This window comes from Mus caroli, unplaced genomic scaffold (assembly GCF_978045245.1).
Source record: "Mus caroli unplaced genomic scaffold, Mus_caroli_1 scaffold_18, whole genome shotgun sequence".
Lineage (NCBI taxonomy): Eukaryota > Metazoa > Chordata > Mammalia > Rodentia > Muridae > Mus > Mus caroli.
Window position 1 is genome coordinate 16,656,723 of NW_028227273.1, and position 16,824 is coordinate 16,673,546.

General features: G+C 43.6%; 1 protein-coding gene across 3 annotated transcripts in view; it reads right to left on the bottom strand.

The window, feature by feature from the left end:
- Crim1 (cysteine rich transmembrane BMP regulator 1) overlaps positions 1-16,824 on the bottom strand; it is a 179,351-nt gene that overhangs the window by 130,652 nt on the left and 31,875 nt on the right. For all 3 annotated transcript variants that reach the window (XM_029471628.2, XM_085833189.1, XM_021186083.3), the window contains exon 2: positions 10,497-10,670. In XM_029471628.2, coding sequence (XP_029327488.1) covers positions 10,497-10,670 — 174 coding nt within the window. The remainder of the gene's footprint in view (positions 1-10,496; positions 10,671-16,824) is intronic.

The window sequence follows — 16,824 nt, forward strand, 5'->3', positions numbered from 1 at the left end:
TTTAGCAGATATGGGTTCAGTCAGAGAGGCATAAAGGAACATGCAGATAACATGTTTGAGTCGCACATCATACTAAGATATATAACAAGACCACAGCCTAATGCCATTTGCAACATTCCTGATGGACAGAGACGAGCTGGCTCTCAACGGGAAAGCATTTAGAAGATTCCAGTCTGATTAGCAAGCAGAGGGCCAACAGGTACTAAGAAAGTGCAAGTCTTACTTTCTCTTCAGTAAAGCAGAGATAAACATCGCTGTAAATGTCCTGTGGGAAGTATCTAGGCGGTTTAAAACCCTGCCTGCTTACCAAACCCTGGGATCAGACACAACTGAGAACCGAAGTTTCTGTTTCACACACCAGAGAATGGTGGAAGGTCCCTTAGGGCCAAAGCTCCTAGAATGACCAAAAATAGGTCAACACACACACACACACACACACACACAGAATTTGCAGGGATCATCTGAAAGGACACACACACTTCAAATTGCACCAAAACTCTCATTAGTGGCCTTTCCATCCACTGTTGAAAAGACACACATTGCTGGTATTTTTAAAAGTCTATGAACAGTAAATAAGAATCTTTCATATAATATAATATAATATAATATAAATACATTAAATGAAACTAGGAGGTCTTCTAGATGCCTTTACAGGCCCTTCTGGCAGAGCTCAACCAGTGTTCTTACCAATCTTATTAATTTCTGTTCTTTTAACAGCAGACATCCTGAACACATTTTTTTAAGAGAAAAATAAAACCCATTTCATTCTCTGAACTAGATGAAAGGGAAAGGAAGGGGGGACATAGATGACGCTTTTGGTTCATATTACCAGCAAAATGCTTTCTTCTGTTTCATAAAACCTCAATTTTTATCTGCAGACAAATATATGGATACATTGGGCGAAAGTGGCATCAATCTTTAAACATTATTAAATTCCTGTATTGTTCTCTTGTTATTGGAACAGGAAAAGAAAGGCCGCTGATAAGCAGAAAACACTGTACTTGCTTTTCGGGAAATTAAAAAAATTAAAAAAAAAAAAAAAGACTTCCAGCGACAGAGAAAAGAATAAAAGGTTCCCCTACCCGCTGGAAAACTAGGAAGTCGTAAGCCAGAAACAAAGAATACATCCTTGATTCAGAGGAAGAGTCCAGCCCCTGAAAACCACACACACATGAATTCATCTTGTGTTAATCTCTTCCCTCCCCAGCTCTGCAGTCACCACTTACCGCATCACTTCCTCCTGATGCAAAAAACACTGAGCAACAGGGGTCACAAATCAAAAGCAGGAAGGTGCCATAGAAAAGACAATGCCCAGGACTCCAGCAGCAGCAGCAGCAGCTTACATGGGCCGCTCTTCTTGTCTTAGCGCCCATATACCATTACAAGAGGAACCCCATATCCAAAGAGATTATCTGAGTGCCCAGGCTACTACCATATGCATGGCAGAGGTCAATATGTACTAAGGGATGCACCAAATTTTATGAGTAGGACATTTCTAAACTTTTTTAAACCAAAGGTTGAATGTTAATGAACCCTGAAATGACTTTCTTGAGAAAGTCGCACATTTCACAAGGAACAGAGACATCAGATCTAGAGGTAAACAGCCTGTCTAGGAGTCACAGAAGGGCTTTGCAACTAATTAAAACTCCGTCCAATTGATTTTTGTTGCTCATGAATGTCTATCTCTCTCAGCTCCCACACTCAGCGCCATTCCATTTGCATCTGGCTGTCCTGAGTATGTCACTGCCTGGGTGAACATCTTCCTAGATGGTAAGAAAGTGTATAAAAAAAGAGAAACGTGAGGCTGGGGTTCTGAGCTGAACACAAGCCTGGAAAGAACAGGATGGGATGATCAATCCTGGAAAAGGACAAACGAAGCCACCCTCATGCTCCACAGAAGGTTGATCCTGGTGCCTTTCAGCTGCAAGTGGGAGAAACTAGCTTCTTACTGGGGCTGAGGGGGGCACATCTGTGTGGAGTTGTATGCATTCAACTTTGTCCCTTTTATTCACAAAGATCTTTCCATTTTCATTCCAAAAAAAAAAAAGTAGGAAGAAAAGGAAGGAAGGAAAGAAAGAGGGAGGGGAAGGGAAGGGAGGGGAGGGGAGGGGAGGGGAGGGGAGGGGAGGGGAGAAGAAAAAAAAGAAAACCTGTATTTAAAGGAACCTTTCCTCCCAGATGACCTCTTAACCAAGATACTAATAACCATGCAATACTGCAAGCCTGGAAAAGCATAAAATAAGTCTACCAAAAAATCCTTCCCTACCCTGACAGGCCATAAGGACACTTGAAATCATCAGCTTTTGACTGAAGGCAGATTCTCATTAAAGCCACTGTGCTCATAAAATCATGCTTGAGCTTCCTCTCATAGACCCCCCCCTCCTCTCTCTAGTAAAAAGACTGTGGACACGTCACCTGACTTGGGTGCCGTGTCCACAGTACCAGATAATGGCCTGGGAATAAGAACGACACTAATGAATGAGGCACACATTTGAACGGCGAGTGGCTCAGGAAACCTGGGATGGTCCACAGCCTCTGGTTGGTGGAGATGACCCAGCTCAGAGCAGCTGGTCTGCTCTCAGGGACTGGAGAATCCCAGGCACTGCAGAACCACCTCCCACTTCCCTCTGGGGAATCTCAGCAAATGCTCATGTCACCTAGCTGTCCCTGTGGCCACTCAGAGGGCTGGGATTCTATAGAAAAAAAAAAAAAACGTTTTTTTTTTGTTTGTTTGTTTTTGGTTTTTTGTTTTTTGTTTTTTTGTGCAGGGCTAGGGTTCAGCTGGATACAGCTGGGCCAGGCAGCCACTCAGCAGCTTCGTGTGACAACAGAGCACACGCTGAACCCTGAGAAAACCTGAGAGGTCACCTCCAGCCAAGTCAGAAACCACACACACAGGAGGGGCTGCCCAGAGCCACTCAGGGGAGAAAAAACCCCTAAGCCTGCTGAAGCCAGGCATTAGATCAGCATCTGGTAAGCACTTCCTGGAGGTACAAACAGAAAGTTTAAAGCTGGTTCTGAAAGAGCACCCCTGCCCTAGCTTGAGGCCAGGATGCATTTCGTCCTTTTAGCAACAATAACTGATGTATTCTTAAAACGCACAGTGTGCTTGCTCATTTTAAAATAAGACATATTACATGTGAAGCAAAAACCTTCTCTGCTACGCCTGATGTTGCTTTAACATGAGGGTCAGACATGGTTAGACAAGGATGGGCAGGGAGATTGTAGAACTGAGCATATCTTAGGACATAAGAGGTGACGGGAAAATGTGGCTGCGTATGTTCTTAAAGAGGTTAAGATGGAACAAAAGAAAGGGAAGAATCATTGAATGGCACAGGACCTCAAAAGAGTCCTTGCCTACGGAATGTGCCTGGGAAGCACGGCTCGAATGTCAATATGGAAGTTCACTTGACACTAATTCCTTCCTGTGTTCATTCCCGGTGCAGTGGAAGAAAACTTCCCTCTTTACCTACCTACCATGCTTCTCTTAGCAACGGACACAACATCTTTAATCAGGACTTCCTCCTATCTCCTTGAAGAGCAGGAGAACCCACAACTCCCAGATGGGTAGGTCACTGTACAATGTCTCACAGCCAGAATGCAGGTAAAATGAATGGTTTTCAAGCGACTGCTCCCTCCAACTGGTCTGAGGCCAAGTTCCTGGAGCTTCCTGTTTTTATTTCCCAGATACTTGACACTGGTTTCCGCCTTCTCGGAGCCCTTTCTGTTTTTCCTGTGCCGCTTATCAGACCATCAAATTGGCAATGAACTCAAATATGTTTGAACAATAACTCTTCTAAAAATCTATACCTCTAATATACCTATAATATATAGTTTTAAAGTGTTGACTTAACCTAAGCTAAAAGTCTACTGTTTCAAATATTTTACTTTGATTCTGTTTTATTTCTCCTATCATGTAATGGGGGTTAAAGTCATTTAAAGACACACACTCACCACACACACACACACACACACACACACACACACACACACCTCCATATGTGTGTGTGTGTGTGTGTATGTATAAGCATTTATTTTCCCCAAATGAAAAAACAGAATGAGTCTATGTGGATGTCCACTATACAGACTGCAATCTAGTTGATGTTGCTGTGTGATGTTTTATTTTCGAGTTCTTTATAAAAAAGATTTTTTTTAGAGAACAGTACACGGTATTATCAATTCATGATTGCCTTTATAAAATAAATGAGGCAGTGATACAGATTTAAAATTTCATAAAGGCCTTACTGTCTTTCATAACCAGAGTAAGTACCTGTAAGTGGCATTTAAGCAGCCAAAGGAAAAACCATCGGGGACCCTGGTAGTAATGAGATCCTTGTGCCATCTGGAAGGTGAGGATAATGTGTTTTTTTTTCCACTTGGCCACAAGAAGACCTAGCAGTTCCAAAGTTGATAAGCAATATTAATTGGATCCATTTAAAATTAAAATTTAAGACAGTGTCTATGAGATACAGCTATGTAGTCATAAGCATAACCTGGCACTAACTCACTTAAGGAAAACAAAATCTATATTTAGTAATCTTGAAGAAGAATCCGACTTAACCATTAGAAATCTGCAAATACTAACGCCCTAAAGTTGGGAGGGCAAGGTTCCCCCAAAGCAGCTTGCTTGAGTCTCTAAAAGACACATATGTTGAGTTTATCCTTTGGGGGGGGCAGGAGAAGGGAGATAATTAAATATATGTGTTGAATCATCAATGAATATGTTTTTGCAGCGGTTTGAAGAGGCCACGAAGTGTGGTAAACCTCATCGGATGTACAACACACAGCCCGTGTCTATCCTCTTGTCAACAGAATAACAGACTCATGAGGTGTTAGAAGAGCCTTGTTAGAAGAGCCTTGTAAGTTTAACTCTGCTACATGGAGTTCCTGAATAACCAACAGTTATGTACAACTACTTCTATGACCTATGAGCCAATCATCACAATGTTATTGTTCCCATTATGGTCAATATTACATTAGGGAATATTTTGAGGGCACTGATATTTAATGCCATGTAGGACATCGGTATCATTTACACAAAAGTCCAAAGACACGAGGTTTTAGCTGCATCCCTCATATTTTAGGATCAGACTGGTAGGTTATGCAAAGGGCCACCTCTATTACAAACAGAGGATCTCTTCAGAATCTAACTTCTGAATTTATCTTTCTCTTTAATATGTGTTACCATAATACTAATATCAATAGTAGTGGTGATAATAAGGATTTTCTACATTTTTTCATTGGATGTGCATGTGTGTATGGAGACAACTTGGAGGAGCCCGTTCTCTCCTTCCATCACACAGGTTCCAAGGATTAAATGCAGACCACCAAGCTTAGCAGCGAGCATCCTTACCCATGAAGCCATCCTGCAACCCACTAACGAATAACAGGTAAAATGCCTCCATCGCCTTTTAATTTCTTTTTAACATTTACTTGGAAGAAATCTTTAATTGCATAGTGAACCCACAGTGCATTAATATTTAAAGTGAAGCAATTTGAAGCCTATTCCTTTTTTTTTTTTTTTTTGAGAAGCAATGCAAGAGGTGGTTCAAACTTGTTCTAGTGATTAAACACACAATGTTCTCTTTGGCCAGTATAATGAATTGACTCCTCTGGGGAGGGGAAGCAGATCTGTATAAACACTGTATGGTCCTCCTCCTCACTGTCAGGAAAGCCAGCAGGAGCCCTTTCTGCTGGGGCTTCCTGGTCATGCACAGTCCCTTGCTGTAGGTGATTCCTGAGAAAACTAGGAGACAGCAGGCCCTCCCTACGGGACTTGCCCAGGAGGAAACCTGCAAGGGGAAAGACCAGCACCTCTGCCTTCTCTGTACTTATGTGACAGGACAGCAGCCTTCTTACTGCAGCTGGAAGCATCTCCATCAGGCCAGTGAAACAGGACAGACTTCTGAGGAGTGCCTCACAGGAGACATAAATGCATCATGTTACCACATTTTTTTCCCTGTGGGTGTTTTCTGTGAGCACCCCCTACTTCTACCTCATATACACATTAATAACAATCTTTTTTTTGGAGAATGGTCTATGAAAGCACACAGTGCAATGTTGTTTTCAAAATACTAGTTGATTTTTGTTTAGTGACAAACATTATAAATGGCAACAAGAACCAAGAGTCCTGAGGAGGCCACCAAGCTTAGCTTGTAATGGGGTCAAGAGACCAAGAGAAAGATAACCATCAGAAATAAAATCTAGTCTTGGCCCCTGACGCTGCAGAGGGAAAAACGTGAAAGTATTAAAAAAAAACCTAAAAATGTGTTAGAAAGAAACAATATCATTTCCTCAGACAGAACTGAAATAATAAATTTAGTTAAAAGCCAGTGCTCTGAGGTCCTTAATATCCAAAAAGAAAAACAAAATAAAGCAAAGCAAAGCAAAGCAAGCAACCAACCAAACAACAACAACAAAACCCATAAGAATAGAAGGTGTCTGTTTCCGTGTTAAAACCAGCTTGGCTTCAGAGAACAGAGCCTGGCAAATAAATACAGATAGGAAACTGTGTAAACGGAGTTTGCCTTAGGTCCCTTATAACACATCTTTTGTTTAAAGATGAAATTAAAACTTCTCTGGCAAGATGCAGTTTATGCTCCTGCACTCTTACAGCCACACAGAAGTCCTTCAGCTGATGGAAGAGCAGAGTGGAGAGGGGAGCCAGAGAGTTCACTGGCCCTGTGCACACCCAGCTTCTCCTGGCTAAACAGGACCAGAGAGGAAGCCATGGGCGCTGAACAGTAAAGAGAACGGTGCCTGAAGGCCCAGATGGACATACTGGTGGAGGGAGGGTTCTTCTGGATCCTAATAGGCCAGGATTATAATCTTGTCATCACCTCCCTTTCCAGTCACTTCCTTATCTTGGGATTTCTGCTTTGAACCAGCACCCCTTCTGGGGACAGGCTGACCTGCTCTAATACAAACAATCCTACAAGCTTTAGGGAAAGCAAAACAAAATAACAGGGCCGATCAGTCAATTACTTCACAGTCTGTTAAAGTGATCTATGACGTCTTTGTGCGTGAATTTGTCGCCTAGCTAAGAGCAGCTGTGACTGAGGACTCCTTCTGGCACCGCCTTCACTACACTTCAGGTCACGCTGGTGTGACCCTTTCTCCTCTATTACGCCATTTCCTGTCACACCACGTTCCATCTACTCACATCACCCATGGACCCTGAAGGCATGGAGGATACCACCTTCTCCTTGGCCTGCGACTCATCACCCTTATCTCCACTTTGGATCTCCCTGCCCCTCCAGGCCCATTACACACATCCTTTTCCATTGCTTCTCCGTGGACACCTCAAATATAGCAAAACAAACCTAGGAAGTAGATCCCAACCAATCTCCCCACGAAAGCTGCTCTTCTTGTATCCCACACTTGGCAAACGGCCCCTGTGTACATCCTAAATATCAGACCCTAAACTTTATCTTGACCATCATCCACTAAGCTAATCCACTCGTTTTCGCCAACAAAGCTCACTGATTCAATCAAGTCCAAGTACTCCGATGGGTGTATCATCTTTTCTGTCCAAGTTTGCTTATCGATTCCTATTTCTGTAGAACTACTCGATGGGTTTCTCAGAGGTGGATTCAATTCCCGTTTCTCCCACCAAGCCTCTTCCACAAGTTTATCTGCCCATGCAGGGTAAGACAGTGATAGAAAATAACGCTCATTATGGCTGCCCACCTTTCTTCAACCTGTGAGAAAGTACACCTCATTTGACGTTACTCCTTAGAGCTTGTAGCTAACTCAGGGAAGGATTCCCAAAGCCCCATGTCTCTGCCTCCTTTTCACGATGTTCACTGCACAACACCAAATGTGCCACCCAGTCCTATCCAATCCCTGCATGAAACCTTGCTCTTTTTGACCAGTTTTCCTAGTGTCACACATGTAAGGCCATGTAAATTCCCAGTTCAAGATTGTGTGTTTTAGTTCAGGTTGTTTTCAGTTCTAAAGCCCATTACTAAACACTTTACCTCCATCATAGCTTAAGATACAGTTCTAGGTGAATCTTGCTCGACTGGAAGACGTCTACAGTATTCCAACGACATATTCAAACTTTTAACAGTCTTACAGGCTCAATTACACATAAGCCTAAGATCATCTTTAAGTTTCACATGTTTAACAATAAGAGATTCCTCCCCCCTCCAAATTACTCCTCAGAAAAGGGAAATTCCCCCAGTCCTGAGATCTTGAAATGATCTCAAAAACTACAGAACGCCTTATTTTGAATAACAAACCATTTAGCCCTCCATGGCCTCAATCAATCCTACCTTGGATTACATGAAAGCCTTCTGACAAAACGAGCTTTTTTTAAGTAAAGTAATTTAACTAGACACAGCAATTCCTGTGGAACGATCTCAACGTAAGAGACAAGAGATGTCACACACAGCCACCATAGAATCACTCTTTGAAAGTCATCACGAAGGTTACGCACAAATGCCTAATTTATTACAGACGAAACTGTCCTAATTGTACGTGAACAGACAGGAGGTCTGGTGACACAGCTTTCTTAATCAAACTGCTACATCTCAAAACAACCTAGATGGCCGTGAAGAGACCATGCTCAAGAGCAGGGCATTAGTTAAGTGACTGCAAAGTGTCTGAGGGACAGTCACAGCAGAGCATGGGGAACACTGGATACAGCTGTTTCGTAAGTGTAAGAATGGCAAGATGTGGCAGACCTAGCCTGGCATATTATTTCATATGACTTCTAAAATATGGATAAAACGATTTAAACAAGCATGTAACTAAATCATCTATAACTCTAGGTGACCGTGTAACGGATCTATATGTGAGAGCTCGAATCGGCCACGTACAAAACTTAAGGACTAGAAGGAGTGTTATTTCCTTCTCTCTGTAGTTCTAAAATGTTTTGTTAGGCCGGAGAGAAACGTCAGCCCACAGACTCAACTAAGCAGGGCTCAGAGGGGCTCACAATGACTAAATCATGGACCCTGTAAGTCACATAACATATGTGCTAAGCCCTCTGCACATATGTTATGGTTGTGTAGCTTGGTGTTCTTGTGGGACTCCTAACAGTGGGAGAGGGTGTGTCTCTGACTCTTTTGTCTGCACTTGGGACCCTCTTCCTCTTACTGGTTGGCACATCTAGCCTGTATAGGAGGGTTTGTGCCTGGTCTTCTTATAACTTGCCATGCTGTGTTCCATTGATATTTCTGATGGCCTCCTCCTTTTTTAAGGGAAACAGAGGAGGAGTGGATTTGGGGTAGAGAGGAGGTGTGTGAGAACTGGGAGGAGTAGAGGGAGGGGAAACTATGACTGGGATGTAATGTATAAGAGAAGAATACACACACACACACACACACACACACACCATCAGTTAATCCCTTGCCTAGCATGCATGAGTCCCTGCCTGGGTTCAGTCACAGAATACTTTTGTTTTTATTATTTTATTTTTATTATTTTCTACTACAGTCTCTCAACTGTTGAGTAGTTCTGGTAAGTGCAAAAGAGCAGCACTATTTTATAGGTTATTATAAATGCCTTATTATTTGAACGGCTTAATAAATCTAATACATTGTAAAGCTAATACATTCCAGAAACTTCGGTCCTGCTCAGCTGCCCCAGGGGCTGCCTTGGATTTGGACACAGAAAATCCTTGCTAGTCTAAACTGTATGTTTTGTCATTCTTTGAAGGACAACATTCTGAAGGAAAGGGGTGAACTTAAGACTGTCTCCTGTTAACACTCCTTTTCTGTCATCTCTCTCCCCTGACCAGGAAGAACCCGGGGATGAGGGAAAACCCAGTCCTGGTAGGGCAGGGCTAGCATCTAGGCCTCCCTCTTCTTAACTCTTGTTGCAAGCTTCAGCACTTAGCTCAGGGTTCTTCCACTGGGGTTTCCATGTTTACAAATATATTTTCAAGCTATCAATTGCTTTTTCTAGGTTATATGCACGAACAGACAAAGTTTCTGGACCATATATATTAGTGTAATTCTCTTGCGACTTTGATTTAATTTCCGAACTCTCTCCAGAGGTGAAGTGTCTCACTATCCATTCATACCTGCCTGATTCTGGCTCCTGGCAAAGTTCACCTTAGCTTTCAGTGTTACCGGCACACTTCTCTCCTCTCTCCACTTCTTCCCCTCTGCCAGATGAGCCATCTTTCTAATTAGCAGAGCGCCACGCTAGGGCCAATCAAGCAGAATGGACCCAGTGACAACAGATGCTGATCCCGAGCGAGCGCACCACTCATGAAATCATCCATTATGCAGAGGTGACCTAGGCCAGCTGGCACAAGGTACCCTGCTCACAGGAGGACTGCGCACCATAGCCCATACTTCTGGGAAACATGTGCTTCAACTGCATCAGCACCTGACACACTGTAAGCTTCTCCATTAGGACTCTTCTAAGGTTGCCCTTGCCTTTGGAGGCTCAAATGCTATCACTGCTCGGCTGCACAAGGTGGAGTCGAGCAAACAAGACAGTAAACAACAACAACAACAACAACAACAACAAAGCATGCTTACCTTCGATCCTCTTTAATGCTGAAAGGCACATATCCTTCCTTGGAAACTCAAAGGGATTGTTGCAGGTTCGGATGGTACCACATTCGCATTTCCCATTGATTATGTTGCAGCCGGAGATAAGGTTCTCATTGCAGGGTTCAAAACCTAGTAGCTGGTCATCATCCCAGTCCTCATCTGCAAGACAATTACCCAGAGACAGGTTTTCTCTCCGCTTTCTTCCAAGGCCTTGAGATCAAACACACACCGGGATGTCAAGATCAGCACCCAAATGGGAGGCCATCATTTGCGAAAGGCAGTTTGGGCAGAAATTGTACATATGAATGCAGGCTACCTCCTAAGTCACTGGGAAGCCTGAAATACAGCCACACATGTAGACATGAAATCGTCACATTTGGGGTCAAAGTGTATGTCTCCTGTGTGCCTCACCAACTACGATTCCTACAAAATACTTAATTGGGGGTGGGGGGACGGCACAGGGCTCGAGAGATAGCTTGGTCAGCAAAGTGCATACTGTATACACAGGAGGACCCAAGAAAAGCGGGTGTGCTTCTGTGTCTCAGTGCTGGGGAGGAGGTGACGGGGATCTCTGGACGGCTGGCTAGTCAGCATAGTTGAATCGGTGAGTTCCACAGACCCTTTCTCAGAAAATAAATAAAGAGTGACTGGTGTCTAAGGAATGGTACCCAGGGTTGCTCTCTCACTTCCATATGCAAAGGCATGTCCCACTCCCATGCACACACGAGCTCCCGAGTGTACACGCATACACACACACACAGGTGTGCATACACACTTCTTAATTTTTAAATAAAGCTTCTTTGACCATTTCATGTTTACTATAAGTTATATATGAGTTCGTTACCTTTGTTAATAGGTTAACTTTTCCTCACTGTATTGTACAATACAGCAAGGAAGCCAATGAACATCAAGCATCATTTGCTGCCATGAGGGAGGGGGGAGACGCAGTGAAGGGCAGCATATTTTGGGACCCACTGCTGGCACCCAACACTACCTACAACAAACCTGAGGATCACAGCCTCAGCTACAAAGGGCTACAACCTAGTTGAGAGACAGGTCATGACATTCTGAAGGTGAGACCATTCAAATGTCTGTCCTGGGATGAGACAAATGGCAATCAATGAGGTCCTAATGTCAACCTTGGGGCTGGCTAAGCCAGTCTTGGGGCAGGAGAAGTGGTTCACAATTAAGAGCGAGTACTGATTTTGCACAGACCCCGAGTTCCATTCCCCGGTCCCCACACTGTAACATCATCCCCTGTAACTCCCTCTCTAGGAGATGTGACACCTTCTGATCCCCGTCAGAATCTGTACGCTCAACTACATACGCATAGAGGTACACACAGTTAAAAAACGAGAATTAAAATTCCCCATCCCCAACCCCAACCCCAACCCCTGCTCTGGACCCAGTTCAGAAAAATGCGACAAACATAAGAAACATTAGTTACGCTCCATTTTTAACTATGTTCCTCCTACTTCAAATACCTCTTAATGAAAACCAAGTACTTCGGTACTGGTCGCCGGGGACATGACACACGTTATTTTCATGTTATCTTTAAAAGACCCTATCACACACCCCAAGTGGGACTGACTGCTGGACGGCAAACATGTTTCAGATAACGATATCTACAGAGAAAACTTCAAAGTGCTTGCATTTAAGAACGCTTACACCTGCTGCTCGCACTGAAGAGTAAATGTCATCTCAAGACAGTGTTTTCCAGCTGTGGTGTGCAACGCTACGATAGTGCTGCCTAGCCAAGGTGAGGCCCTGACATGAATTCATAGCATGGTGCGGAGGTGTATTTTCTCTTACAAGACGGCGCAAGCAAACAGCTATGGTCTCTACCAAGCTAACGATACTGATGCCATCCCTCCACCACACACTACACAAGATCATTCTCTCTTGTGTTTCCCTTACTGAAATAATTTTCTTGCCAAGGACACTTAGGAGAAGAAATCACAGCCTAAAGAGCTTCAGGATGATTCTATGAAATAGCAGAAGAGAGGGGGAAAAAAACCAAAACCTCTCTGTTTTGATTTCAGAGTAGGCTCATTTGCATAATCAATGACCCAGCTTTGATGATCTTCTGCTTATAAAGTTTAAGCAGACACCTGAGTGATCTAGTTTATAACCTGTTCTCTTTGCCCATTTAACACATAAATAATACTCACACGTACAAAGGCAAACTGCATGGTAACTGAAATCCTCACAGTTCTCTGAAAACTAGAAAGTACACTGAGCAGCTCAAGCTTGGAAAGCTCTCTCTGTCCTTAGTTAGGACATGGTGTCGTACCTCAGTGATGTCTCCTAGATGTGTGGAGCTGCTGACGTGCTATTTGGACAGTCTTGGTACAGTTCAGGGGAACTGTGACTGCTTGTGACAGCACATTAAAATTTGCAATGCAGAGATTAATCCTCAGAGATTCAAAACTTGTAAGTAATTTATAAGACATTTGAACCACTGGAAAGACTACCCATGTTTTCTTCCTCCTCCTCCTCCTCTTCCTCTTTTTCTTCCTCTCCCTCCCTCCCCCAACCCCCTGCCTTTTAGAGACAGGTTTCTCTGTGTGGCTGTCCCAGAACTCATTCTGTAGACCAGGCTGGCCTCACACTCAGAGATCTGACTCCCAAATGCTAGGATTAAAGGTGTGTATCCCTATTGTCTGACTTTATTTTCTTCTTTAATGAAAGGAAATCTCTTATTACTGACTTTTAAAGTATGTACAGCATTTCCAAATGGGTTTGCTTCTTACACAATAATTCTTCCCGCAATAAACACCCCATTCCGACATTAAATCATCACTGTGGTGTGTGTGTGTGTGTGTGTGCGCACACGCGTGCCCGAGCGTGCCACCTCATACCCACGTTTACCATCGTGGGGCATGGAGAGGGGTGTACCACCTAGTCCTGTACTCTCTCCCTACCACATTTCCCTTGCCCTTTGGCTGTGTTTCTTTAAAAGCCAAGACTATTTAATGGTCCTCTCTTGCCAGACAACAGAGTCCAAACTTCGCCATGGTACTGACAGAGCCTTCTTCTCGTGATTGCTCTCACACCTATTATCTTACATGTGCATTGAGGTTCTTGCTTCGAGCCTATAACTGTTCCCACTACTTTGTGTTTCTACCTACAACCCAGGTTTTCTTTTGCTTCAACATAATTCTTATTCATTCTTCCAGTGAGACGCAGGTCACTGTGACTTTTTTTCTTCCAGAGCTGAGGACCAAACCCAGGGCCTTGAGCTTGCTAGGCAAGCGCTCTACCACTGAGCTAAATCCCCACCCTGAATGTGACCTCTTTTGAGATGTCTTCTCCAATGCCCAGAAGAATAAGCTGTTCCATCATCTACCTGCAAGCATCTGCACAGATATTAAGGTTTTATCTAAGTTAAACTTCTCCGATAAGCCAGAGACCTAACAGGCCAGAACACTATCAATTTCTGTATCCTCCCTGGCTCTGGACCACTTTGTCTCTCAGCTGAAGTGCCTTAGCTGCAGCACTGGCCACACCTACAGGATCGCAGTCAAGGCTGATGCCACCAGCACCCTCTCCATCAGCCTGTACAGGTGTAAATAACAGTATAGCCTGTTATAAAACCAACACAAGAGGTGGCAAGAAAAAAAGGGTTTCGAGATGACTATAATAAAAACAAAACATTTTAAAAACACTTTAAAGCTGGTCTTATTTGAAAAAGCTTGTTACAAGAGCACTGGGTGAGACACATATTTTAAAGACCTGCTAGGACACTGGTCATTTCTGACTAGGAATCATATGCCATTAATCTCTTTCTCTGTTTGTCTCTCAGACGACGTCCACTTAACACCTGGTGGCATTATCATCCTTCCAAGAAGGCCATTTTCAGAGCCAAGCTCTTTGAAGACCAGGTGCTTCTCCCTGTCTTAACAGAGGGAGACCATTTGTCCTGAATGCAGAATCAGAACTAAGAGGCAGCAGCTCGTCATGATCTCCCTGGCTCTGGACCACTTTGTCTCTCAGCTGAAGTGCCTTAGCTGCAGCACTGGCCACACCTACAGGATCGCAGTCAAGGCTGATGCCACCAGCACCCTCTCCATCAGCCTGAAACAGCTCTCTGAAGCCAACATTATCTTATAGATATTTCTCTACTTTTTTGAAAAGAAAACCTTTCAATTCTCTGGCCCCACCTAATCAATAGTCTATTTTTTTTCTTTTCTTTTTCTTTTTTTTTTTTTTTTTTGCAAGTAGTTCCCTTAGCAACGGTCATTTTATAGGATGAAGAACAGCATGCTTCTAAGACAAATGCTTTTATAGTTTTCTATTACGGAACATTATACCTTAAAACAATTTTACAGAGAAAAATCAACAGAGATCGAAGGCAAAATTTAATGAAATTTGATTAGCCCTCCAAGTTGATCAAATCTGAGATGATCAGAATCCAGTGCAGGTTGAATCTTTCTTATCTTAATCCTTGAAACCTAAAAATTTAAATACAGAGCTTTCCTATCCTAGGAGGAAAGAGGAAGCACCAGGCAGAATGATATGGTGAGGCCTCATACAAGGTACTTGGGAGGTCCTTCAACTCCAGGTCTAAAAGGAAATAGACCTCTCCTCTGCACCATATGGGATGCTCCAAGAATTAGCTGTGGTAGCCTGACTGATCCTGGATTCAACTTCTCTGCTCATCAAACTATTCCTCCTTCTGGAAATAGAACATGTCAGGTATGGCAACCGTTACTGGATAGAGGACCAGGTTACTCTGAAATCTGCCTCCTGAGAGGCAGAAGATACCTGTATACTCAGAGCTTCTCCTTTTCTGCTCCGCTCCTGCTCTGGTTAACAGAGTTTACTCCCAACTAAGAGATAGCGGCCGTCCCTTACGTAGCAGCTCACTTGCCAGAAATATGCTAGAGCAGCCATTAAAAAGGGAGAAACAAACTCACAATACACACTCAGAAGCTCACTGTAATGGAATTCTGTTGGCAGAGGAGAGGCTTTGGGGAATATAGATCAAATTAATTCTTCAGCTGTTCACATATCCCTGTGGCTACGGTAAGATGCAAATAGCTAATACTGGTATCTCTTTCCACGCCAGCCTAGACACTCCTGTAAGGTCCAAATGCTGCTCTGCGCAGCCCCAGCTCCCAGCTGGCTGTTATCAGGCATTCCGTTCTGCTCCAGGAGGAACCTAATACAGGGAGCAGTCCATCTCTCTTCTCCAGGCTTAAGTCTGCGCTCTGGAAGCCGGCCCTTCCCTCTCTCTCCCTCTTTCCTGGGCTGCAATCAGTGCAAAGCAGGAAGGTCGTTTTTACGGTTATCAGTAGAAAGGACTTCTGCTAGTGCAATTTTCCTTTTCAGACATCTGCACAAAACGGAGCTATGTTTGGTGTCTAGGCACCAACGTGGACAACACCAACGTCTCTAAAACAACCGCAATACTAAAATATCCATAGGAATACTTGCTCAAGAGGGAAAGGGACCTCACGCTCTACATGTGTAACGAACACTGCTTCCTATCGTGTCTCGGCGATGAACGGTGAAAATGAGCAGCGCGATTAACCAGACCTCTTACTGTATGTTGATTAGCACATGTAAGGTTCTACCTCTGCGTTCCTCACCAGATGCATCTGCAGTGCCGCTAACAGGAGCAGCAGAAGTGAAGTACGTGTGTGAATGGACACATCACTTCTTTATTTCAGTCATATCTGCTTCACAAAGATCCTGGTATCTATGACGTCGCCAACCTGAGCCAGGGTGCTAATGCCTGGCAATGTCAGGCAAAGGGTTTTATACAGTAGCCATCATTCATGTCAAAGTCATATATCAAGTATGTGGAGAAAGTCTAGGAAATACAGGGAGAATGATGTCTGCTGGTGAAGCATAGTAAGGAGTGTTAAAGAGAAGACGTCTTGATTCTAGAAGCAAGGACAACGAAAACCAAGAAGAGAGGACAGAAAAGCCTGATGCTAACCAACATACTACAAGTCACCTCACAACTCCGTCTAAACTAGCATGTACCTTACATTGCATAGGGACAACGAGAAGCTAAAATGAGATGATGTAAGAGAAAGCCCTGGCCAGGTGACCACAGCCCTAGCCCTGACGCTGGTTCCTGAAGGACCCTTCCGCATCTAGCTCTCTAGACTCCAAAATTTTAATGACCAAATGGGGGGTGGGGTGGGATGGATAATTCATGAGGCTCCCTTTAGACTTTGCTCTCAAGTTTCTTTAAAGGTTTGCCAACACCTTTGAAATTGCGCAATACTAAAAACTTATTGCGGATACTGCCACAGAGTTCGGTCGCTCTGAAAGTCATCGCTTAAATTTGAAGCAGTTT